This window comes from Oryx dammah, unplaced genomic scaffold (genome assembly GCF_014754425.2).
Source record: "Oryx dammah isolate SB20612 unplaced genomic scaffold, SCBI_Odam_1.1 HiC_scaffold_26, whole genome shotgun sequence".
Classification (NCBI taxonomy): domain Eukaryota; kingdom Metazoa; phylum Chordata; class Mammalia; order Artiodactyla; family Bovidae; genus Oryx; species Oryx dammah.
This window is the reverse complement of record NW_024070210.1, coordinates 16,932,981-16,959,077: the sequence shown is the minus strand read 5'-3', so window position 1 is coordinate 16,959,077 and position 26,097 is coordinate 16,932,981. Positions and strand designations below refer to the sequence as shown.

Below are 26,097 nucleotides of genomic sequence, written 5' to 3'. Positions count from 1 at the left end.
GCAAACTGCAAGGAGGGTAGCAGGGATTTCTATTCCACAAAATAAGATCCAAGTCACTAGCCAATCAGAATACAGCTGCAAACCACTAACCAATCGAATGTTATCTCCTCATTCCAGCCCTCACCCAAGACTCCCTAGTAACAGCAAGAATGAAACATAAGGAGAGAAGTGCAGCTGGATTATAAACCTAATCCAGAGAAGACTCATGCGTTGATTTTGACAGCCTTGGCAATTAACAGCTGACTTCCTCTAGAGTCTCCCACACAGAACCTTCCATGTGATTTGTGCTTTAATTCATCCCTTACTTCATTTTGAATAAGATTATGTTTCTATGGTTCTTTTCAGTTCAATTCAGTTGCTCAGTCATGTCCAACTCTTTGTGACCCCATGAACCGCTGCACACCAGACCTCCCTGTCCACCACCAATTCCCGGAGTCCACCGAAACCCATGTCCATTAAGTCGGTGATGCCATTCAACCATCTCATCCTCTGTTGTCCCCTTCTCCTCCTGCCCTCAATCTTTCCCAGCATCAGGGTCTTTTCAAATGAATCAGCTCTTCTCATCAGGTGGCCGAAGTATTGGAGTTTCAGCTTCAACATCAGTCCTTCCAAAGAACACCCAGGATGGACTGGTCGGATCTCCTTGTAGCCAAAGGGACTCTCAAGAGTCTTCTCCAACACCACAGTTCAAAAGCATCAATTCTTCAGTGCTCAGCTTTCTTTATAGTCCAACTCTCACATCCATAGTGACTACTGGAAAAACCATAGCCTTGACTAGATGGACCTTTGTTGGCAAAGTAATGTCTCTGCTTTTGAATATGCTGTGTAGGTTGGTCATAACTTTCCTTCCAAGGAGTAAGCGTCTTTTAATTTCACGGCTGCAATCACCATCTGCAGTGATTTTAGAGCCCAGAAAAATAAAGTCAGCCACTGTTTCCACTGTTTCCCCATCTATTTCCCATGAAGTGATGGGACCATATGCCATGATCTTCGTTTTCTGAATGTTGAGCTTTAAGCCCACTTTTTCACTCTCCTCTTTCATTTTCATGAAGAGGCTCTTTAGTTCTTGTTCGCTTTCTGCCATAACGGTGGTGTCATCTGCATATCTGAGGTTATTGATATTTCTCCCAGCAATCTTGATTCCAGCTTGTGCTTCTTCCAGCCCAGCGTTTCTCATGATGTACTCTGCATATAAGTTAAATAAGCAGGGTGACAATATACAGCCTTGATGTACTCCTTTTCCTATTTGGAACCAGTCTGTTGTTCCATGTCCAGTTCTAATTGTTGCTTCCTGACCTGCATATAGGTTTCTCAAGTGGCAGGTCAGATGGTCTGGTATTCCCATCTCTTTCAGAATTTTCCACAATTTATTTTGATCCACACAGTCAAAGGCTTTGACATAGTCAATAAAGCAGAAATAGATGTTTTTCTGGAACTCTCTTGCTTTTTCAATGATCCAGCAGATGTTGGCAATATGGGTCTTTAGGTTTTGCATTTTAGATTAGAAAAATTAGTCTCTAAAAAATGGGCTTGGGATTGGACTGCAGGAGGCCAGGGGTCAATCTCTGGGTCAGGAAGATCCCCTGGAGAAAGAAATAGCAACCCACTCCAACATTCTTGCCTGAAAAATTCCATGGACAGGGAGCCTGGCGGGCTACAGCCCATGGGGTCATAAGAGTTAGACATGACCTAGCAACTAAACCACCACCACCACCACGTTTTTATTGTTCTTTACTCTTTGCATTCTAGATTAGTAAAACTAGTCTCTAAAAAATGGGCTTGAGGTAGGTCATATAATGTGAAATCAATGTTATTAAAACATCATGAGAAGAGTATCACACAAACAATGAGGCTTCCTTTAAAGAATTTTCGGGAGACAGGGGTTCTGTATAATGAAGATTGCTGTGACTTCTGAAAATTAATTGTGCAAGCTACAAGACTGGAATGGCCAACTATACGTTAGTTCCCCTAGAGTAAGAATGTAGGGGATAAGATTTCCTTTAGCATCTAGAACAATGCTGAAATTTATCTCAAAACAACGAGGTAAATGTGGAAGGACCTGTTTTAAACATCAGTGCTGTTTCCTCCTGTGGAAGAGATGAAAGACCCCTGTTGAGGGAGGGGTTCTGGATAGATGGCCTGACAGCAAGAACCTACGATGCCAGGTAGGAAAGGAAAAGGCCAAGAGAAAGGTTTCCACCTTTTGCCACCTAATCTCATCTTTCTCAGTTTACCACTATCATCACTTTTCTACTCCTTCCCATTCTTTTAAAAACTTAAAAATTGTGAGGTATAAAACACACAATCAGAAAGCGGTAAAGGATAAATTTACAGCTCAGTAAGTTTTAACAGGGAAATATTTGCATAATTACCACTTGGTTCAAGAATCAGAACATTCTTAGCCCTTTAAAGCCTTACCTAAGGGACTTCCCTGGCAGTCCAGTGGTTACCTTCCAATGCTTCCAATGCAGGGGACGTGGGTTTCATCCTTGGTTGGGGAACAAGATCCCACAAGTCACCCTGCAACTGGAAAAGCCCACATACTGAAACAAAAAGATTCTACATGCAGCAAAGAAGATCCCACCTGAAAACCAGATACAGCCAAATAAATAATATTAAATGCAAAACAAAAAACCTTACTTGTGACCTATCCCAGTCACTAACATTTTCATTCTCCCCAAAGAAGAGAAGAAGGAAACATGCACTTCAACATTATGATTTAATTTTGCCTATTTTTGAACAATCTGTAAAGTCAATTTTACAGTAAATATTCTTTGGAACTTCTGTCTTTCACAGTCTTCCTGGAGATACATTATTGAATTACACAAACAGTGAAGTGTTCAAATAAAAAATAGTATAGCTTGATGAATTGCTCATAAACCCAGCCTAGATATACAACCAGCACCCAGATGAAGAATCAGCATCAGCAAGTCCCTTTCTGCCCCCTTCAGTCACTATCCCTCCACTGTCCTAAATTCCAACACTATATATCAATTTTACCTATTTTTGAATGTATATATGTGCAAACGTACAGTATATATTCTTTTCTGTCTAGCTTCTTTTGCTCAACATTGTGAGATTCATCTGAGTTTGTTTCATGTAGTTTTGGATCATTCTTTCTCTTTGGTGTTTTGTATTTCCTTGTAAAATATACAAATTTGATTATCTATTCTAGTGCAAGTGGACATTTGTGTTGCTCTCCAGTTTTCAGTCATTACAAGTAGTGTTTGCTATGAATATTTTTATACATGTCTTTTGGTGAACATATATATATATATATGTATGCATTTCTGTTGGTTATATGCTTTGTTGGAGTGGGATTCCCAGGTCATAGGCTCTGGGGCTGTTCAGCTTTACTAGATAGTGCCACAGTATTTCAGAGTGAAGTGAAGTGAAGTCGCTCAGTCGTGTCTGACTCTTTGCGACCCCATGGACACCAGGGTCCTCCGTCCATGGGATTTTCTAGGCAAGAGTACTGGAGTGGGTTGCCATTTCCTTCTCCAGGGAATTTCCCAACCCAGGGATTGAACCCAGGTCTCCCACATTGTAGACAGACGCTTTACCATCTGAACCACGGGAGCGGTCATCCCAATTTACACTCTCACCGGCAGTCTGTTCCCCCTGTTCCATCCCTCGGCTTGCAGCTGCACGACTCCATTTCTGCCTTCAACGTCACATGGCATTCTCTCTGTGTGCTGTCTTCAAATGGTCATCTTACAAGGAGACTAGTCACACTGGATCGGGGCCCATCCTACTCCTGTATGACCTCATCTTAATAAACGACACCTGGGACAACACTATTTCCAAATGAGGTCACATTCTGAGGTGCTGGGGGTGAGGACCTAAAAATCTTTTGGGGGTGGGTGGGGGGGGAACAAAATTCAACACATAACAGATGTGATAGTAGTGAACATCTGTTCTTGATCTCAGTGGGAAAACGTTCAACTTTTCAGCATTGTGATGTCTGCTGTAGTTTTCTTAGTAAGTACTCTGTGTATAAGATCAAGGAAGTTTCCTTTTATTTCTGCCTTGTAAATCTTTTTAAAAATTAAAAGTGGATGGGACTTCCCTGGTGGTTCAGTGGCTAAGATACTGTGCTCCCCACGCAGGGGGCCCGCATTCCATCTCTGATCAGGGAATTAGATCCCACATGCCACAGCTAAAGATCCTGCATGCCACACCTATGACCTGATGCAGCCAAATTTATTAATTAAAAAAGTAAATAGTTTAAAAAAAATCATAAATGGAGAACTTCCCTGGTGGTTCAGTGGTTAAGAATCTGCCTGCCAATACAGGGAACACTGATTTGGTCCCTGGTCAGGGAAGATCCCACACGCCGTGCGGCAACTAACGCCGTGTGACACAACTGTGCGTCTGCATGCCTAGAGTTCGGGCTCCGCAACAAGAGAAGACATCACAAGGAGAAGCCTGTGCACGGCAACTAGAGAGTAGCCCCTGCTTGCAACTAGAGAAAGGCTGCACACAGTGGGCCCCAAGGCAGCCAAAAAAAAAAAAAAAAAACCAGACACTGAAATTTATCACATTCTTTTTCTGTATCTAATGAGATGATTTTCTCATTAATCATAAAAATCTTTCTCCTTAAGCCTGTTCTATAGGAAATTACATTTATTTCTATAGTTTTAAAGGAGAATTTCAATTGAAAATATTAAAATTACAAGTAAGTGTGTTTCTGAGTTGGGTAATGTTCTGCCTCTTGATCTGAACACAAGAGTGACTGGTTTGTGAAAATTCACTTAGCTGTATGTATGATTTGTAATTTTAGGTATGCACTTTATATTTCAATAAAAATTAAAAGGCACACAACTAAATTTCTATTTGAGAATGAAAAGCTCTTCTGAAAGATACTTAGTTGCCCCACTTTCTACTCATATTCACCTCCTAAGAGAGGTGAAGATCTGGGTTGTTAGGATAGAAGCAATGTCAAATCTTTAAGTGGTGCATAACTGACACATTGACACACTTAACTGTCTCATAGTTTTTTGTTTTGTTTTTCAGAATTCAGGGTGTATCAGTTTTGTTTTTCAGTGTTTCATTCAAGCCAAAGGAGTTCCTGTTTAGTCTTACATGAGACTGGATTATTTTCTAAATCCAATCTAGTCCTCTCTGGACAATCTTGTTTTTTGGCATTTACTCTTCCCCTTGGCTGATAATTCTCCAAAGTAAATTTTTCTGCATTGAATTATTCTAAAGAATTCCCTTTCTCCGCTTTTACAATACCTGCAGGAATTGAAGATTTACATTCCGTCTTCAGAATACATCTTCACAGATTTGTTCCCATGTTAGAACTGACTGAAGTCTATCCACTTAATTTGAGAACTGACATCTTTATACATTTTCTTCTTTTTATTCAGAACCATGGTAAACATCTCCATTATTTCAAGTCTAATTTTATTCCACTTGGACATTATTCAATGCGGTTCTGTAGTTTCCTTCATATAGATTCTACATATTTCTTTTTAGTGTTAGTCCTACCTGCTTCATAGGGTTTTTTTTTTTTATTGTTGTTGTTGCGATCGTTGCTATTGTGAATGGAACCTTTTTTTTTTTTCTCCATTCAAAAATGAACCCGCAGAGCGATAGGATCTCTACCACCGTTTTCAGCGATGAGACTCTATGGTTCTACGGGAATCTTCTACTCGCCCGGACATTATCCTAACCGGAAGAAAGATGGCAACCGAGAGTCGCTGAGGACGGGGCCGCTCTATCTCGCCTTTGTTCTCCGATCTGTGGCCACTGCGCAGGCGTAGTCGCGCTCGTACGTTCCCCCAACCTTCCCGGTCGCGGGCCCAGCTCGGTAGCGCCGGCGCACTGGCGCGCTCCGTTTACACGCTCCGGGGCCTGTAGGCGCCGCGAGTTCCGGCTGTCGCTGCCGCCGCCGCCGCAGCTCCTGGAGGGTCGGTTGCGACGAGTAACGGCGCCGGGACGAGCGCCGCGCCCTTCTTCTCCCGATATGTACCCGAATTGGGGCCGCTATGGTGGGAGCAGCCACTACCCGCCGCCGCCGCCGGTCCCGCCGCCGCCTCCGGTGGCGCTTCCTGAGGCCTCGCCGGGGCCCGGGTACTCGAGCTCGACGACTCCCGCCGCCCCCTCCTCCTCCGGCTTCATGAGCTTCCGCGAGCAGCACCTGGCTCAGCTCCAGCAGCTGCAGCAGATGCACCAGAAGCAGATGCAGTGCGTGCTGCAGCCCCATCACCTCCCGCCGCCCCCGCTGCCGCCCCCGCCGGGGATGCCGGGGGGCGGCTACGGGGACTGGCAGCCGCCGCCGCCGCCGATGCCCCCGCCGCCCGGGCCGGCCCTCAGCTATCAGAAGCAGCAGCAGTACAAACATCAGATGCTCCACCACCAACGAGACGGGCCTCCTGGTTTGGTTCCCATGGAGCTGGATTCCCCCCCGGAGTCGCCCCCGGTGCCGCCGGGGTCCTACATGCCTCCGTCTCAGTCCTACCTGCCCCCTCCCCAGCCGCCGCCTTCGTACTATCCCCCGGCCTCATCTCAGCCCTACCTGCCCCCCGCCCAGCCGTCCCCTTCCCAGTCCCCACCGTCCCAGTCCTATCTGGCGCCCACCCCGTCCTACTCCTCCTGTTCGTCCTCCTCGCAGTCATACATGAGCCATTCGCAGTCCTATTTGCCCTCTTCTCAGGCATCTCCTTCCCGCCCTTCCCAAGGCCATTCTAAACCCCAGCTACTGGCTCCACCACCGCCGTCCGCCCCTCCTGGGAATAAGACAACTGTCCAGCAAGAACCTTTGGAGAGTGGGGCCAAGAACAAGAGCGCTGAACAGCAGCAAGCTGCCCCTGAGCCAGACCCCTCTACGATGACTCCACAGGTAAGAAAGCTCCTGCCCAGAGCTGAGTCTCTCACCTAGAGGGCCCTAAGTGAGCTGGCCCTGGAGGCTATACCTAGTTCCTGGCCTGATTCCCTTCCCCCTCCCCCAGCAATAACGAGCAAATTTACACTGCAAAGGATTTCACAAAAGTCAGGGATCTGACACCCCAGCTTTTTAACCAGCTAAACGTGGATTATTAGAAGAACAGTGTTTGAGGATGTTTCTAGACACCAGGGTAGTTGGGTGGATCAAGAGTTAGGTACCAGATACATTCTTTGATTTCCTTTAACCAGCCTTTTAGGTTTTGTTGCTGTTGCAAAGGGCCTTTCTCTCCCCACCACCCTGCCTCACCGCCTCCCCCTCCCCCAATTGTAACTTAAAATTGTATTTGAGAGGCAGTGTTAAAAAAAAAAAAAAAAAAAGCTTCTCAAAGGGCTGACACTTGAATATAGATCTTATGACCAGTTAGTTCCTTTAAAAGAAAGTTAAGGGCCACTAATAGTCAATTTCCTGAGTTAATCTCAGCAAATGAAGGATGGAAATCTTGTTCTAATCAGGAACATCCTAATTGTGTTTATAGATATATATGCCATACCTAGAGAAGTCTACATATATGACCTTTTTGGGATTCTGTTGGTCATTTCAGGAATTGACCCCATACATCCCTTCTCTCACATCACTACTAAAGGTAGTTTTAAGACATGACCAATTTGCTGCATTGCATTATTGTTACCATTTACTCAAGAGTAACAGCCTTAGAATTTGGCCAAGCTGTAAAAAAAAAAAAAAAAAAAAAATTTTCATGACATCTCTCCATTCATGAGAGAGCCCTTCTCAACTTCTGTTTGAAGTGATGCTTCCATGTCAAAGATTGATAGAGTAGCAGTAATAAATGAATTCATTTCTTAGGAAAGAAGATGAAGTGGAAAAAATCATTTGTTCTGATTTCTTAAAATAGACACTTTTAGCAATTCCTAATCTGCCTAGCTTCTCTAATGAAAAGAGAATCTTTTAATCTACAAGCTCAGATGTGCATATAAAAGATTTCCAAAAGATGGGAATGCAGTATTCTAATTTTACAGTGGTTTGGCTTTAGAAATTAAGAAAAGAAATGAGTTGTTTTAAGTAAGTAATATGTTGTGCTTGGCTCATCATCAGGAGAAAACAGCTGAGAAGCTGGGGTAAAACAGTAGAGTGAGAGATTCTGTTAGCTTACACCAAATTAGTACCATCCCATCATGTTATTTCCTCAGATTCCTCTATTATAAACAGAATTTCTCCCCCTTTACCACCCCTCTCTGAAATTTCCAAGTTTTTTTGTTGTTATTGTTGTTGCTCCCTGCTAGTCCAAGCCAAAATATGACATTTATATTCCCATCTCTACTAGACTTTTTCTGGCCTTTTAGAGAGACAAATGAATTGGGGGTTTTTTGGTAGTGGTGGGGGCAGATCAAGCCAGTCCTTAATATAAACATGAACACTGCTTTTCTGCTTTTGTACCCTTGTCTATGGTGAACATCTTTAGTGCTTTGACTATTCAGTGCCTCAAATTCTTTGATGACAGCCAGAAAGAAAGTGGTGGAAGATGAGATTTGAGAGGGGTGAATGGGTCAGAACAAGAAGGCCTTTGCTAAACCTCTTAAGGTGTTGTGGTTTTTTTTAAACCTCTGTCTAGAATTTGTCCCAACTTCCTCAACCCTCTGATATCAGGCTGTCTATGAAGCCATGCCTCAGCTTACTCCTGTGGTTTGGTTCTGTTCTGTTCAGATTATGAGTCCCCTTGCAGAAAGAGACTGTCTCACGTTTTTTAAAAAAAGTTTTTATTTTTGATTGAAGGATAATTGCTTTATAATGTTGTGTTGGTTTCTGCCATACAGTACTGTGAATCAGCCATAAGAATACATATGTCCCCTCCCTCTTGAAATTCCCTCCCACCCCCCAACGCCAGCCCACCCCTCTAGGTTGTTACGGACCACTGGGTTGAGCTTCCTGTGTAATACAGTAACTTACCACTAGCTATCTGTTTTACATATGATAATGTGTATGTGATAAAGAGTGCTACTCTCTCAATTCGTCCCACCCTCTCCTTCCCCCTCTGTGTCCAAAAGTCTCTTCTCTATGTTCACCTTTTTATCCCCTGTAGCACCTAGGACAGTGCCTTGCAAACCGTCGGCTTTCCACAAAGATGTGTTGAATAAGATACAAGAGTTGTCATGTTCTAGACTTAGGATACTTTGGTTTATTAGATAATAAACATTTTCTTCATGACAGTGCCAATCCCTGACAATTAACCCTTCTTTGTTGATTCATATTTTGTTTTTGGAGTATGTCATTAAAATTTTTTTTATGGTGAAAGATTTTAAATATGCACAAAAGTAGAGAAAATAGTATGATTCCCCCCCCATACCCATCACTCAGATTCAACAAGTATCAAGATTTTGTCATGTATGCTTTACCTAGGCCTTTATTGTAGTTCTTGCTGAAATATTTTTACATGACTCTTAGATCTCACGTCGTTTCATTCCTGCACTCTTAATTAATTGACGTCTTTTTTTTTTTTAAAGTACTTTCTTCTAAGGTAAATGTACATTATAACACCTGACAAAATTAACAGGTTTCTGTGTATCATCTAATACTTGACCTGTTTACATTTCCCCTATTGTCTCATCGTACTAATCAAAATAATTCCTTGATATTTTCCGTGTTACAATTCCCAACTGGACTCAATAGTGTTTTGAGGGCTTGTTCAAATTGGGGTTCAGTTGAGGCATTTTGGGGCAGGATAATTTTGTTGTAGCACTGTATTGTGCATTGCAGAATGTTTAGCAGCCTCTCCCTGCTAGAGGCCAGTAACAGCACCTGGTTGTGAAAACCAAAAACATTTCTAGACTTGCCAAATGTCCTGGGGGCAAAATCACTGTCCCTTAAGAACACCTGATTTAGGTCAGTCTCTCCTATTCTTTTTCTGCTCCTGTCATTGATCTTGATGAAATATCTATGTTGGTTGTCCTAGAGAATGTCCCACGTTATGAATTTGTCTGTTGTCTGATGGTGGTGTTTGGCTTGTTCCTCTCTCCCATGTGTTTTGTAAACTAGACATTAACCGTGAAACCCTCTTAGGTTTAAGTTCACCTTTTGGCAAGGGGACTTTGTAACCTAGGGAGCGCTGTGTACTTCTTTGGCATCCCATCAGGAGGCACTCAGTACCCGATTATCCCATAGTGGTGCCAAGATTGCTCAGGAGGTGACAGTCTGGTTCCTCCACTGTAAAGCTTCCCATAAATATCGCATCTAATGTTTCATTTAGTGGTTCATCCATTGATGGTTTTTGAGTAAATCATTTCTTAGTTAGAGGTCACAATGTGGTGATTTTTTCCTGCCATTTCTTCTACATTTACCATCAGGCATATCATAAAGAAAAACTTTATCACTCATAAACTAGGGCTATTTGATTGGAAATGCAATTAGCATGTAAAGGATAAATGCTTGATAGTCTTCCATTTAATTTCTAGTTTTCATCGTAAAGTGTTGATTTAATGGAACATGATTTTTGAAGAATTCACTTTTCTCTGAGTTTAAAGGACTGGCTAAGTAAAATGCATACTGGTCTTTTATTTCTTCATGAATTGTAATTTATTTTTTATTCTCAAAACTTAAGTAAAGTTGTTGACTTTGATTAGAGTTTTTAGTCATTATTTAATATTCAAATATTTGTTAACAACTGTGTGCTAGGAACTGCGGTTAGTACTGGAGATGAGATGGTGATCAAAATAGGCAAGGTACCTGCTTTCATTGGATTTGTTCCAATGGGAGGAAAAGACATTTAAAAAGTAATTAAGAGAAGCGTAAAGCGCTGAGGAATTACAAAATAGAAAATATCACTAGACTGTGCCATAGGAATAGGAAAAGGTGAGCTTTTGTAAGTTCACCATTATAGTCACAGTGCCTTGCTCAGGATCTAACACATAGTAGATGAATAATAAATACTTTTCAAATGATTGAATATAGCTTGGAGCGCTAACCTGATTGAAGAGATCTCCCTTTGCAAGTAGTATTTGAATGAAATCTGAAGAAGGGGTAAGAAATGACCAGATAGGAGTTCAGAGAATTAAGTTCAGTAAGGTGAGACTTTGTCTTAAGGGCAGTAGGAAGCCATTGAAGTGTTTTATGTAGGCCGTTGTGCCAGATTGGCCTGTTGAATGTTCATTCTGCTTTGGGGAGAGTGGAGTGGAAAAGAGCAAGAGTGATCTAGAGAGTGATCCAGGCAGGAGTTAACAGTGGCTTGGACTTGGATGGTGATGGAGAAGATGAAAAGAAGTGGAAAGACTGGAGAAATATTTAGGTGCTAGAATCCAATTGGAGATTGAGTAGTAGCGGAGAGGGTGGCATCAGGGATGCTTCCTGGGTTTCTGAGATAGGAAACTGGGTGGATGATGGTTCCATATACTAATAGCCTACAGGAGAGGAAACAGCAGGTCTGGGGATGAAAGGAAAATGATGAGTTTAAGTTTTAGATTTACTGAGTTTAAGATCCTTGAGATAAAAGATTCCAAATGGAGATGTCCAGTTCGGAGTAAGGTATGGGTTTGGATTCTAGAAGCCAGATCTGAGAGACATGATGGACTTGTGAGTCACCAGCATTAAAGTGATATTTGAAGGCACAGAAATGGATGAGGTCTCCTGAGGAGTGTGTGTAGAGTAAGAATCAAGTTTAAAGGACATTGAGCCTAGCCCTGCAGAACCGCAGTATCTAAGGGAACCACTAGGAAGAGAGGCCAAATAAGTAGATGGAAAATCAGGACAGCGAAGTGCCACAGAGGTGTGAGGAAGACTCTTTCTAGGAGAGAGTGGTCAGCTGTGTCACTGCTGACAGGTCAAGCAGCATGAAGACTGTGAGTTATCTTTTGCATTTACTGACATGTAGATTATTGTTAACCTTGGCAGGAGCAGTTTCATAGTGACTGAAGCCATATTGCATTGATTTGAGGAGTGATGGAAGGTGAGGAAATGGGGATGGTGAGTATAGACAACTCTTTCAAGAAGTTTGACTGAAGGAGAGAGAGAATGTGGGCAGGAGCTGGAGGAAGAGGAAAGTAAAGGAGTTTTTGTTTTTTTCTCTAAAATGGGATGAAGATTATCTGGTGACCTTAATTCCTGGAATAGACTGTGAACTTTAAAAAATACTGAAAATAAATACATTTTAAGTAAATTTTTAAAATGGAAATCCATTTCATCATTTTACCAAGTCTCCTCTCCCTAAACCACTTGCTTTAAATAGGGCATTGAATATTTAGTGTTACAGGCATTTATCCTAATCATCCTGGATAGGAAAGGCAGCCTTTCAGAATTAATCTTTAAAGCGTCACATACATATACACATATATTCGTTCATTCATTCTCTGTCTGTTCCTCCTTTATATTTCCCTACTTGGAGAATCACTCAGTACCTAGTTCCTTACTGTACTGGTAGCAAGTAGTCAGTAAGTACTTGCTGAATTAATTAGCATCTTTTTGGTAATGGTATTTGTGATGAATACATCCTTACTTTTTAACTCCATTCAGTCTCTTTTTGATTGTGATACGTACTACATTTTTCCTCTATGAATGACTTAACATCCTATATGAAATGGAGTTGTCTGATACAATGAGATATTCAGAAGAACTGGCTACTATTTCAGCTTCATTATCAAGTCCAGGCACGTTTTTAGTCGTTTCTAAAATAGAGATAAAGCAGCCTTCTCAGGGATCACTGAGGACATTTCTGAATGATTTCATCATCATTCATTTGTAGAGCTTTAAAGATGTGCCAGAACCTCGTCCTAGGATTGAATTAGAACTGGGTTCTGCTTATTGGGTTCATATTAAATGGAAATAGACCTGCAGTGCATGCTGTCCGTAAACCAACAAGTACTTGAGCTCCTAACAAGGTTCTTAACCTTAGACTAGGTCTAAGACAAAGCTAGAAAACATGAAAATAAGGTTGGTACAGACTGATAAAGAATCTAGACCTGAAGAATCTTATATATAGCCACTGGCTTCTAGTTTCATGAAAGATGGTTTGCAACTTTGTATCTTTTGGTAATGCTTTCAAAGCAACTTTGAAAAGGGAAGCTTTTAACTTCTACTTTAAAGAGTTTATCAATTTTTTAAAGCTAAAAGATAAGTCTGCTTTTCAGTATTTTCATAGAATAATGGAAGAGAGTTGAAAATGTTTTAATAGCACATTATTGTTGACTGTCATGGCAGTGGTTTTTTTTTTTTATGTTGGATAGTAAAAGTAATTACATTCCAGGAGCTGATGATTATGTGTATGATAATCAGAAAGAAAAAAATCTAGTTGTGACCCAGACTTCAAGATGGAGTTAGTGAGATGGCATTTATTCTTCCTAATGGATTGCAGCAAGTTTCAGGTCATAGAAATTAGTAGCCTAGAAGAGAAGTCTTTAGCTGATCAGCAGTCACTTAACTGACATTCTCCTGGGTGCTCCAGCAGTGTGCTTAAGCACCAGGTAGGATATGAGAAAAGCATGAGACGTATCTCTCTGAAGAAAATTACATTCTGTGAATGAAAAAACAGATAACAAAACAGTATGTTCAGTGAGAAAAGAATATAATGTATGTTTGCATGTGGAAAATTAGAGAAGATACACAATAAAATAGTAAAAATATAGGAAATTCTGGTTATCCAAAGATAATGAATCCCAGTGAATTCAAGTAAAATGAATCCGTTTAACACAAAACCAAAAGTTTATTGTAAAAAGTAAAAAAAAAAAAAAAAAAAGCCCTTGATTTTGGACACAATCTTGAAAAATAAAGCTCAGACATTGTAAAGAATAGCTGAGTCTTAGAGTTTATACGGAACAAAGTTTAGATCGGGTTTCTGTGCTGTAGTTTTTGGGACAGAATTGTGTGACAGCACCGCATGTCGCCATTCATTTTGTCTTTGGCTGTGTGGAAAAAATGTTTTAGGGATTCATGCATTTTTCCAAGGACTGTTCTTTAGCCTTTGATCTTCCCGTCATTCTCTTCTGCAGTTCCTGTTACAAGAATTCTTTTTGGTGGTTAACTATAGTGCTTCTGCTCCATCCTCCCCTATCGTTAATGAGTTCTGAAGTTCTCCAGTATCACTTTCATAAAATCCTGCATCTTTATAATTGTAATAGAAATATATGCTGTTGTTAATTATAGAGGTATATAGGGCAGTTCATTAGTGAAGATTTTAGTGTTATGTCAGCTTTTCTTTTTCCCCTTATACAACGTTGTAACCATGGGGAATTTTATAACTGGGCAAATGAAGATCCTATAGTTACTTCTGAGTGGTGAGTTTTTTAAGTTGATTTTCATTATTGTTTGTTTACTTATTTGTAGTTGAGTCTCTTTATTTGAGGTATTTTATGTTTTATTAAATTTTCAAGAATACTGAAGTAGTGAAATCTGAACCATTGCTCCTAGTTGGGAAATGTAGGGTTAGGTATCTGCGGGCCTTTGGTCACATTGGTTGATTGCATCAACCAGTCAGTACATAACTTTGTTTCATTTGTGTTTCTGTTTAGACACTTTGTTTAATGTATACTGTTGATTCATGAACATTGAACTCAGCAGCCAACAGCACTATAATACATGCCTGAAGGAAGCTTATCCAATACAAATGTATTTTCTCCATAAGGCACATCACAGTCTTCGTGCACTTAGGACAGTAGATAACAGTTCAGCACTGTGCTTGCTGGGGGTAGGGGGTGTGCGTTTTAAACAGAAAAATCCTCAACAAAAAGTACAGAAATATAAAAAATGTGGCTTTAAAGAGACCTTGAAAAGAACACTCATTTACAGTACAAAAGCTAAACAAAAAGGCCAAACATGGCCATTTTCTGCCTCAGCTGGTGGGAACATGCACTTCAGGTAACTCAAATTTTTTTGCCCATCTCTGAGTGTCCACAAGTGACTGTGAAAATTCCCTGAGTGTTGATTTTGGAGTTAGAGATAAATTTTAGCAAATAGGCAAATTTACAAATACAGAATCCATGAATAATGAGGATAGACTGTATCTTCTAATTTTTTTCCACATTAAACTTATTATTGTTGTAGTTTAGAAAGTGGAAGCACAAAATAAGCATACAGAAAAATCAAATTACAGTAATATTTGGAAGACAGAGTGAAACTTTTAAAATATATAGAAAGCATTCTGAAACAGTGTATTTTCATTTATGCATATATCCCTTGGTATGGCATGATTAATGATAACAGGGCTTCCGTGATGGCTCAGTGGTAAAGACTCTGCCTGCCAGTGTAGGGGACACAACTTCAGTCCCTGGTCTAGGTAGACCCCATGTATCACAGAACAGCTGAGCCCGTGCACCACAGCTGTGGAGGCTGTGCTCGAGAGCCCGGGAGCCACAACTGCTGAGCCGAGGGGCTTCAACTACTAGACCCTGCGTTCCGCAACCACAGAGGTCACCACAGTGAGAGGCCCATGCACTGCAGCTGGAGAAAAGCCTGCTTAGCAACACAGACCCAGCATAGCCAACAATAAATAAATAAAATTAAAAGAAAAAGAATAATGATACAGCAGGGGTTTAAAAGAGGGAAGGACAATGCAAAAGAGAAGACCAAGAAAGGAGGTAGGACTATTTGGTTATATTCATTAATCACGAGACCGCTATGGATAAAACTGAACAAATTAAAAGGCAAGTTAAAAACAAGTAGCTGTGAATATTAGAAGGATAATTTACTCTGGTCGTTTATGAGAAAGACTGCTTTCACCTTCAAAAGCATGTATTTTTTTTTTATGACAGTAGAGAAGTATATTGAATTAATATGTATAGTTTAACTTCAGTTCAGTTGCTCAGTCGTGTCTGACTCTCTGTGACCCCCTGAACCGCAGCACGCCAGGCCTCCCTGTCCATCACCAACTCCTGGAGTTCACCCAAACTCACATCCATTGAGTCCAACCATCTCATCCTCTGTCGTCACCTTCTCCTGGTTTAACTTAATTGTATACATTTGGGGGGAAAAATGGAAAGATCTTGTTTGCCTTTTTCAGTTCAGCTTTACCTTTTATTATGTATAAGTGTGTGAACACAGACACAGATGTAGCTCTCTGTCAAAACCAAATTGCAGATATATAGGATTGTCAATTTAAATTCTTAAAAAAAAAATGGTTTCTGTTGTAGGAACAGCAGCAGTATTGGTATCGACAGCACCTGCTTAGTTTGCAGCAGAGGACAAAAGTGCATTTGCCGGGACACAAAAAGGGTCCTGTTGTAGCAAAGGATGCAGCTGAGCCAGTGAAAGAAGAAGTTACTGTACCTGCTACCAGCCAAGTACCAGAACCCTCTGCATCTGAGGAGCCCCCATTACCACCCACTAATGAAGACGCAGCACCTCCTCTCCCACCTGAGGAGCCCCAGGTAACCATGAAATTAATTACTTGGTATTTTTAAATTGTTCAGCTTTTTTTCTGATTCATATATATGCATATATATATACGTATATATATGTATGTATATATACACCTTTGTTTTAAGTGGATATATTTTTTTCACTTTTTTTTAAGTGCATGTAAAATTTCTTTTGTGGAATAATCAGATGTATGCCTCAAGGTATTTAGAAAAGAACATTTTTTTCATGGTTTAAGTGAAATTAAAGAATTAGACACTCTTCTGAATTGAGTATCTCTAAGCACTAAAGGGATGCCAGGGTGGGTGTTTTCATGTTGATGGCACAGGGCAATTAATTCAAGAGATTCAGCTTTATTGTTAAACTGCCTGGGCTGTAGTCCAGGCACTGCTACTTACTGGTTGTGACTCTGAGCAAGTTAGTTCACCATTCTATGCTTCAATATCCTCACCTAAAAAAATGGGCATATTTAAATTGTAGCTTTCTTATAGAGCCATTGAAGCATTAAATGTGATAATCCTTGAAGCTTAACCTACTGACTGGCACATGGAAAGTCCTCAGATTGGTCCAAAGGTCATTGTTCTCCCAAGAGCCTTATGTGGAAACATTAATGAAACATAATGATTACACTGTAGTCAGCTGGCGAAAAGTGACTAGCGGTGAAAAAGAGGTTTCTCATATAGTGGAAAGGACACTAACTGTGGATTACTTTCTGCTGTGGAAATGGTTATCCTAAATAGGAACAGTGAGGTGACTATTCTAGCAAAGACTGTGGGATTTGTAAATTCCTTTGTGGTAGTATTCATGATCACAGGATAAGACACTAAGACTTTAACAGAAGTAAGTATTTTATCTAAAGATAGAATAGCTTTTCTCAGCCAGAGTTGCAAGGATTCTGGACTTTATGATACCATACTGCTGCTGTTGCTAATTCGCTTCAGTCATGTCCGACTCTGTGCGACCCCATAGACCGAAAAGCCCGCTAGGCTCCCCCATCCCTGGGATTCTCCAGGCAAGAACACCAGAGTTGGTTGCCATTTCCTTCTCCAGTGCATGAAAGTGAAAAGTGAAAGTGAAGTCGCCCAGTCATGTCTAACTCTTCAAGACCCCATGGACTGTAGCCTACCAGGCTTCTATGTCCATGGGATTTCCCAGGCAAGAGTACCAGAGTGGGTTGCCATTGCCTTCTCCTGATACCATACTATTATAGCTATTCATGTTTCTTGTTTATGACTTAGAATAAAGCTGTTTATGGTTAGAATAAAGCATATCCCCTCTTTCACCTTCAGTCTGAGGACCCGGAAGAGGATGCCAGGTTAAAGCAGTTGCAGGCTGCAGCTGCACACTGGCAGCAGCACCAGCAGCATCGAGTTGGCTTCCAGTACCAGGGAATAATGCAGAAGCACACTCAGCTCCAGCAGATCCTGCAGCAGTACCAGCAGGTTATACAGCATCCGCCACACATCCAGGTGAGAACTTCCCTCACGGACACGTGGGAAGTAGTCCCAGATGTCTAAGGGATTTGTTTCTCATGAAAGAGATTTAAGTATGATGAAGGAAAAGTAGCAGATGTTCCCCCTGGAGTGCCCAAGTAGTTATTTGTTACATTTGTCACCTGTGGATTTTAAAAGATAACACACTACTGTCTGTAAAATAGGTAAACACTAAGGACTTAGTGTAGAGCACAGGAAATTATAGTCACTATCTTATAGTAACCTATAATGGAAAAGATTTTGAAAAAGAGTGTGTGTATCTGTGTCTGGTGTGTGTGTCTGTGTGTGTGTGTGTGTATAGCCGTGCACCTGATACACATCGTTAATTAACTATACTTCAGTTTAAAAAAACACAGAGAATTCCCTGGCGGTCCAGTGGTTAGGACTCTGAGCTTTCACTGCTGAGAGTGTAGATTGAATTCCTGGTCAGGTAACTAAGGTCCTGCAAGCTGTGCAGACTGCCCCCCCCCCCCCTCAACACCCCCCCCCCCAAATTAAAAGAACCAGAACTTCCTGTGTTGCTTCAGGTTAACCTGTGTTTTGCCTAAAAAATACGACAAGCAAAAATCTACCAACAAGATCAAAGCAACCACCCTAGAAAGCCAATGAAAATACACCACAAAAGATGAAGTGACTTAGATCCTTGTATGTCTTGTATCTTTGAGGTATAAACTTATGTCTATAACAGATCATTTTCAGTAATAATATTAAAATGATCCATAGTAATATTAAAAACTTGAAAAATACTGCTGAGATAGGTGTTTGCTTTAGTGATTAGTTGATTTTTTTAAGCATATCCTTTTATTTTTTTAAAAAATTTATTTATTTTTGGCTATGCCTGGTCTTTGTTGCTGCGTAGGCTTTCTCTAGTTGCAGAGGACGGAGGCGACTCTAGCTGCGATGCAGGCTTCTCATTGCGGTGGCTTCTCTTGTTGCAGAGCACAGGCTCTAGGCGCGTGGGTTTCAGTAGTTGTGGACGTGGGCTTTGTTGTGGGCATGTGGGATCTTCCCCAACCAGGGATCAAGCTCAGGTCCCCTGCATTGGCAGGCAGACTTCTTACCCACTGCGCCACCAAGGATGTCCAGTTGATTTTTTATTTTTTCGACTCTGTGATAACTTACATAATTAAGTTAAAAGGAGAATGGCAAATGGTCATTATTGAAGGGATTTAACAAGCTTATCCTGAGCCTTGCTTAGTCTTGTGCTCCGAGTTCCTAAGGCTTCAGACGCCCTTGACTCCTTGATATTTCAGCTTAAAGTTACTTCTCTTCTGTGAGTGTCTTAACAGTCATTGGCATCCCTCTGTTTGCAGACCATGTCCGTAGACGTGCAGCTGCGGCACTACGAAATGCAGCAGCGGCAGTTCCAGCACCTCTACCAAGAATGGGAGCGGGAGTTTCAGCTGTGGGAGGAGCAGCTCCACTCCTACCCTCACAAGGATCAGCTCCAGGAGTATGAGAAGCAGTGGAAGACGTGGCAGGGACACATGAAGGCCACTCAGACCTATCTCCAGGACAAAGTCAGTGCACTTCAGAACGTGAAGAACCAGTACATGGGGAACATGTCCATGCCGCCCCCATTTGTCCCCTATTCTCAGATGCCGCCGCCCCCGCCAACAATGCCCCCGCCGGTATTGCCGCCATCGCTGCCACCGCCGGTGATGCCCCCGGCCCTGCCATCAGTCCCACCACCTGGCATGCCCCCACCCGTGATGCCACCATCTCTGCCGAGCTCTGTGCCCCCGCCGGTGATGCCTCCATCTCTCTCTTCTGCGGGGCCACCGCCCGTCCTCCCCCCGCCTTCCCTGTCTTCGGCAGGGCCGCCGCCCGTGCTTCCACCACCTTCTCTGGCTTCGACCGCACCTCCCCCTGTCATGCCCCTTGCCCCACTCTCTTCGGCCACACCTCCTCCAGGCATCCCTCCCCCCGGAGTTCCCCAGGGGATGCCTCCTCCCTTGACAGCAGCCCCAGGTCCACCCGCCTCCAGCTCCCAGAACTCACAAGTCCCCGAGAAACCTCGACCGGCGCTGCTGCCCACCCCTGTGTCTTTTGGTTCAGCCCCGCCCTCAGTTTACCATCCTCCACTGCAGTCAGCCCTTGGCCCATCAGACCAAGTGAATTCCAAAGCTCCCCTGAGCAAGTCTACTTTGCCGTACAGTTCGTTCTCATCCGAGCAAGGACTTGGGGAGTCCTCAGCTGCTCCATCTCAGCCACTCGCCGCAGTCAAGGATATGCCAGGAAGGTCAGGTGGACTGCTTCCAGATCCTCCTAGAAGCAGTTACTTGGAAGGTCCAAGAGGCCCAAGGTAGGTCTGCCTTTTTATTTGGGGAGGGGGTGAAAACGGGTGGGGGATGGATGGTGGCTGTTTTGCTGCTGTAGGTTGAGTAGGCTTTTACATTCCCTTTGTACTTTTATATATATTCCTGATTTACAATGCATAACGTTAGTATTATTCACTCATTAGACATGGCATAATGAAATCTAGAAATGGCAACATACCCCCTTTCCTTGATGTCACTGCTTTTATCCTACATGTAGAGATTTTATTCCAGGATGAATGTAGTGGTTTTAAAGTAATGCTTACCAATTTCTTAGTGACTTTGACTTTCAGCTTCAAAATCATTATTTATTTATTGATCTTTTTTACTCTTTGTTGATTTGACAAATAACTGGATTGGTAACTTCTTTTTGTGAGATGATATGCTAGCTGCTAGAGATAAAAATGAATAAGTATCTAGTGAAATAGGCAGTGAAATTTAAGGGTAAATAGGACTTTTATCCATTTGTTCAGCAAATATTTATTACGTTTCTGCTCTGTGCTTCTAGCAGTGAATAAAACATAACAGATAAAATCTATGCCCCCATGGAACTTATATCCTTTATATTTTCCTCTATTTAGGAGATGTTTTTCTCTTGTCTGAACCACATTTTTATTTAGAAAAGCACAAAAAATATTTACCAGTAGTTTCTAATTTTTTTCTTTTACCTTTTAAAAGGGCTTAAACTTATTTTTCCAAATTTGTAGAAATATTTTTCCCTAAAGTTGGCCTAAATGATAATTTTCTTATAGAAAAACATTTTCAATCAGAATTTTTTCCAGTTGGAAATTGTACTGGAAATGTATACTCCTTACACAAAATTTAGACAGAATAGGAAAGTATTGAAAAAAGTAAATGTCACCTAATTCTACCATCTGGAGATAATTTTTAAAACATATGTTATAAAAAATTGAATCATACTAAGTAATATTATTTTGTAACTTGATTTTTCACTTATCAGTATTGATTAGTTTTCCCATCTCAGTGTCGATGGATCTACATTAGCTAAATTAAATATTTGAAAACAAAATATGTCTTTTATTTATTCCCCAAGTTTATATTCAGAAAACAAAACTCCATCCAAAAATGAAAGCTAATTAGAGGCAATTGACATGAATTCCTCTGAGTACCAGAAGTCGTCTCAGAAGCATTACATATATTATCCCATGGAGTCTTCTTGGTAGCCTGTGAACTTGACAGGTTTATGCCTACATTTACCCTTCATAAACTAGGGCTGGAGAGGATTGGGCATCTTGCTCAGGATCATGAAGTGTGAGAGGTGAACCTGCACCCAGCAGTGGGGCTGAGATCAGGGGGTCCCAAGAACAAGAGCGCTAGTTAAGCCCTGTGTTTAACGCTGTGATGCAGTCATGTTCATCCTGTCAGTGACGAGAAGTGCGTTTGTAGTCTTGGTTCATTTGGCATGTGTTTCATCTTGATTTGAATTACTGCTTAACTCCTGGATTGAGAGCATTACCTTTTAGATCTGGTAACTGACTTGCTGTATGACATTCTTGTAACCTATGTTGTTCCTATACAACATAGGTTTCCTGCTCCCTTTCTTTCTGGCATAATAATGTTTTCTCTCTTCTGCCTACCAAAATCTTGATTTTGTAAATTTAGGGCCTATTTTAAGTTTTTTCTTGCCTTAAGGTACAGTTAATAATTTCAACGTTAGGAGGATCTTAGCAATTATCCAGTGCAGTTTTCCCTCTTTAGCAACTCACCTTGGTGTTGCGTTTTAGTTTGTCATCCTGGGTCTTGCACATGTTACCTAATTTGTTCTTCTCCGTCATCTTATGAAGTAAATGGGTAAAGGGCGCTGAGATTGGGAGAGATTACAGACACACTGCCCTGGATGTCATAGCAAATGAATGGTCGAGGTGGGGTTTGAACCCAAGGCTTTCTGATCTACTCAGGTGCTCTGCTTTTCCTGTGACAAGCAGTTGGTGGACTCTGCTTCAACATTACCACTGCAGCAAGCAGCACTGGCCTATTCAGTTTTCTGGAAATTTTGTTTCTTACATTGAGCATCAGTATGGTACCTTGACTTCTACACGTTGATTCTAGATCTGCCTGTGTGGCACAGTACATAATGAATTATCCTGTTCTTCTTCAGTGTGTACACGCTACCATTGTTTAAAGACCATCCTCTTGTCTCCGTCTACGGGCCTTAACTATTCTGTTCTGCCATCACGTAAGCTGAAGTTCTGTGCTTTTCACACTAGCATTGTTCTAGCCTTCTCCTGCTATAATGCTCATGGTGCCTAGCTTTCTCCTGCTTTATTGTTTATGGTCCTTTGAAGAGCTTTTGGTTTGTCAGTCTGCTTCAGAATGAACACTTAGATGAAGCAGACCATAGGCCTGTTACTAACTTTGGCATAAAGAATGTAACTTATATAGCTGGACATACTGCTTTTTATGTTGGGGCGAGTTGCGGGGGGCTTCAGTACTCTCATGGTGTTGACTTGTGTTGAGCATAACATCAGTTTGGCCTCCTAGGTCTTTTTCATCTTACTGTTATTAAAGCCGTTCTCTCTAACCCTGAACTTGTACAGTTTTTTGTCTTTTTTTTTTTTCTTTTTCTAACACTTTACATTTTATCTAGTTAGGTTTGGGCCTGCATTCCAGTCTGCTGAAATCTTGGTGATTGGAGGTTACATTGCTTTTAGGTATGAGATACCCTTTCCCAGCTCTTTTCCACCTGCAGCTTTGATACGAATGGCATTTTTTGGTCCCTGAATTAGATGCTGCTCACATTTTTTACCTTAATCCTGCTCACAGTTTTCTGAAAAATCTGGATTTAGACTGCTTTCTAAAAACTGAAAGTTTACAAGAAGTCAAGTAACATAACTGCACTATATGTAAATAGCATACCACATTGTTGAGCATCTGAGGCAACGTTTTGAAACTGTATATATGTGTATGTATCATTGAATTCACCAAGTCTTGTAGAAGACTACCCCTTGCTCCAGTAAACTGGCATGTTAGTGGATATTGGTTTCCAAGAGTCTTTTAGTTTCAATAATAAAGCTTTTTTATTGAAGAGTAACATACAGAGATGTACACAATCATAAGTGTATACCTTAGTAAATTTTCATGAATAGCTTGGCCCATGTTATCACTACTCAATCAAGAAATAGAAATTAGTAGTGTCTGATGTAGTCTCAAAAACGACAGAATGATCTCTTCATTTCCAAGGCAAATCATGCAACATCACAGTAATCCAAGTCTCTGCCCCAACTAGTAGTGCTGAAGAAACTGAAGTTGAACAGTTCTATGAAGACCTACAAGACCTTCTAGAACTAACACCCAAAAAAGATGTCCTTTTCATTATAGAGGACTGGAATGCAAAAGTAGGAAGTCAAGAAACACCTGGAGTAACAGGCAAATTTGGCCTTGGAGTACAGAATGAATCAGGGCAAAGGCTAATAGAGTTTTGCCAAGAGAACACACTGGTCATAGAAAACACTTCTTTTAGCAACACAAGAGAAGACTCTACACCTGCACATTACCAGATGGTCAATACCGAAATCAGAAGAGAAGCAAAAAGCAAAAGAGAAAAGGAAAGCTATACCCCTTTGAATGTAAGTTCTAAAGAATAGCAAGGAGAGATAAGAAAGCCTTCCTCAGCGATCAATGCAGAGAAATAGAGGAAAACAATAGCATGGAAAAGAGTATAGATCTCTTCAGGAAAATTAGGGGTACTAAGGGAACTTTTCCTGCAAAGATGGGCTCAGTAGAAGACAGAAATGGTATGGACCTAACAAAAGCAGAAGATATTAAGAAGAGGTGGCAAGAATACACAGAACTATACAAAAAAGATCTTCACAACCCAGATAATCACAATGGTATGATCATTCACCTAGAGCCAGACATCCTGGAATGCAAAGTCAAGTGGGTCTTAGGAAGCACTACGAACAGAACTAGTGGAGGTGATGGAATTCCAGTTGAGCTATTTCAAATCCTGAAAGATGATGCTGTGAAAGTGCTGCACTCAATACGCCAGCAAATTTGGAAAACTCAGCAGTGGCCACAGAACTGGAAAAGGTCAGTTATCATTCCAATTCCAAAGAAAGGCAATGCCAAAGAATGCTCAAACTACTGCATAATTGCAGTCATCTTACACGCTAATAAAGCTGAAAATTCTCCGAGCCAGGCTTCAACAGTATGTGAACCATGAACTTCCAGATGTTCAAGCTGGTTTTAGAAAAGGCAGAGGAACCAGAGATCAAATTGCCAACATTTGTTGGATTATTGAAAAAGCAAGAGAGTTCCAGAAAAACATCTATTTCTGCTTTATTGACTATGCCAAAGCCTTTGACTGTGTGGATCACCACAAGCTGTAGAAAATTCTTCAGGAGATAGGAATACCAGACCACCTGACCTGCCTCTTGAGAAACCTGTATTCAGGTCAGGAAGCAACAGTTAGAACTGGACATGGAACAACAGACTGGTTCCAAATAGGAAAAGGAGTACATCAAGGCTGTATATTGTCACCCTGCTTATTTAGCTTATATGCAGAGTACATCATGAGAAACGCTGGGCTGGATGAAGCACAAGCTGGAATCAAGATTTCCGGGAGAAATATCAATAACCTCAGATAGGCAGATGACACCACCTTTATGGCAGAATGTGAAGAAGAACTAAGAGCCTCTTGATGAAAATGAAAGAGGAGAGTGAAAAAGTGGGCTTAAAGCTCAACATACAGAAAACTAAGATCATGGCATCCAGTCTCATCACTTCATGGCAAGTAGATGGGGAAACAGTGGAAACAGTGACAGACTTGATTCTTTGGAGCTCCAAGGTCACTGCAGATGGTCACTGCAGCCATGAAATTAAAAGACTCTTACTCCTTGGAAGAAAAGTTATGACCAATCTAGATAGCATATTAAAAAGCAGAGACACTACTTTGCCAACAAAGGTCCGTCTAGTCAAGGCTATGGTTTTTACAGTAGTCACGTATGAATGTGAGAGTTGGGCTGTAAAGAAAGCTGAGCACCGAAGAATTGATGCTTTTGAAATGTGTTGGAGAAGACTCTTGAGAGTCCCTTGGGCTACAAGGAGGTCATACCAGTCCATCCTAAAGGAAATCAATCCTGAATATTCATTGGAAGGACTGATGCTGAAGCTGAAACTCCAGTAGTTTGGCCACCTGATGTGAAGTGACTCATTTGAAAAGACCCTGATGCAGGGAAAGATTGAGGGCAGGAGGAGAAGGGGATGACAGAGGATGAGATGGTTGGATGGCATCACTGACTCAATGGACATGAGTTTGTGTAAACTCCGAGGAGTTGTTGATGGACAGGGAAGCCTGGCATGCTGTGTCCATGGGGTTGCAAAGAGTTGGACACGACTGAGCATCTGAACTGAACTGAGAAGTCATGCTCGTGCCCCTTCCCATTTTTCCTTATCCCACGGTAACCAGTCTACCAACTTTTACATGATAGGTTAGTTTTGCCTATTTCTGAACTTTGTATTTTGGTAAATGGACTCATGCTATATGTACTCTTTTAAGTCTGGCATCTTTTACTTGACATCATATTATTGTGAGATTCATTAGTGTCGTTCATTCTCATTCCTGTACAGTATTTTATTGTGTGAATATACCACAATCTGTTTATCCATTCTGATTTGATGGTCATTTAAGTTTTTTGGCATAACACTGAATTGTTTCTTTGGTGCTATATATGTCCCTTTAGATATGCACGTGTGTATGTGTGCATGTGTGTTTGTACTTAATTTTGTTTAGATGTATACACCAGGGATTAGAATTGCTTTGTCATAGGAGTATGAATGATATTGTACTTTGATAAATATGGTCAGTTTTCAAAAGTGGTTGTGTCAGTTTATACTCTGATCATCAGTGTTTCTGTACTGCAATTTTTTTATACCCTCATCAACACTGCGTATTATTGAACTTTAAAATTTTAGCAATCTTGGTGGGTGTCTAGTGATACTGTAATATGGATTTAATTTATGTTTCCCTGGCCTACTGCGATTCATGGGGTCGCAAAGAGTCGGACACGACTGAGTGACTGAA

The 26,097-nt window shown here is 41.3% G+C and overlaps 1 protein-coding gene across 2 annotated transcripts in view; it reads left to right on the top strand.

Moving 5' to 3' along the window:
* The first annotated feature begins 5,724 nt into the window (after positions 1 to 5,724).
* The window catches only part of YLPM1 (YLP motif containing 1), a 61,988-nt gene continuing 41,615 nt past the window's right edge, over positions 5,725 to 26,097 (top strand). For both annotated transcript variants that reach the window (XR_005718629.1, XM_040226088.1), the window contains exons 1-4: positions 5,725 to 6,847; positions 16,018 to 16,254; positions 17,533 to 17,712; positions 19,050 to 20,041. Coding sequence is in view for 1 of the 2 variants with exons in the window: in XM_040226088.1 (XP_040082022.1) it covers positions 5,972 to 6,847; positions 16,018 to 16,254; positions 17,533 to 17,712; positions 19,050 to 20,041 (2,285 nt within the window). In the remaining variant the exon portion in view is untranslated. The remainder of the gene's footprint in view (positions 6,848 to 16,017; positions 16,255 to 17,532; positions 17,713 to 19,049; positions 20,042 to 26,097) is intronic.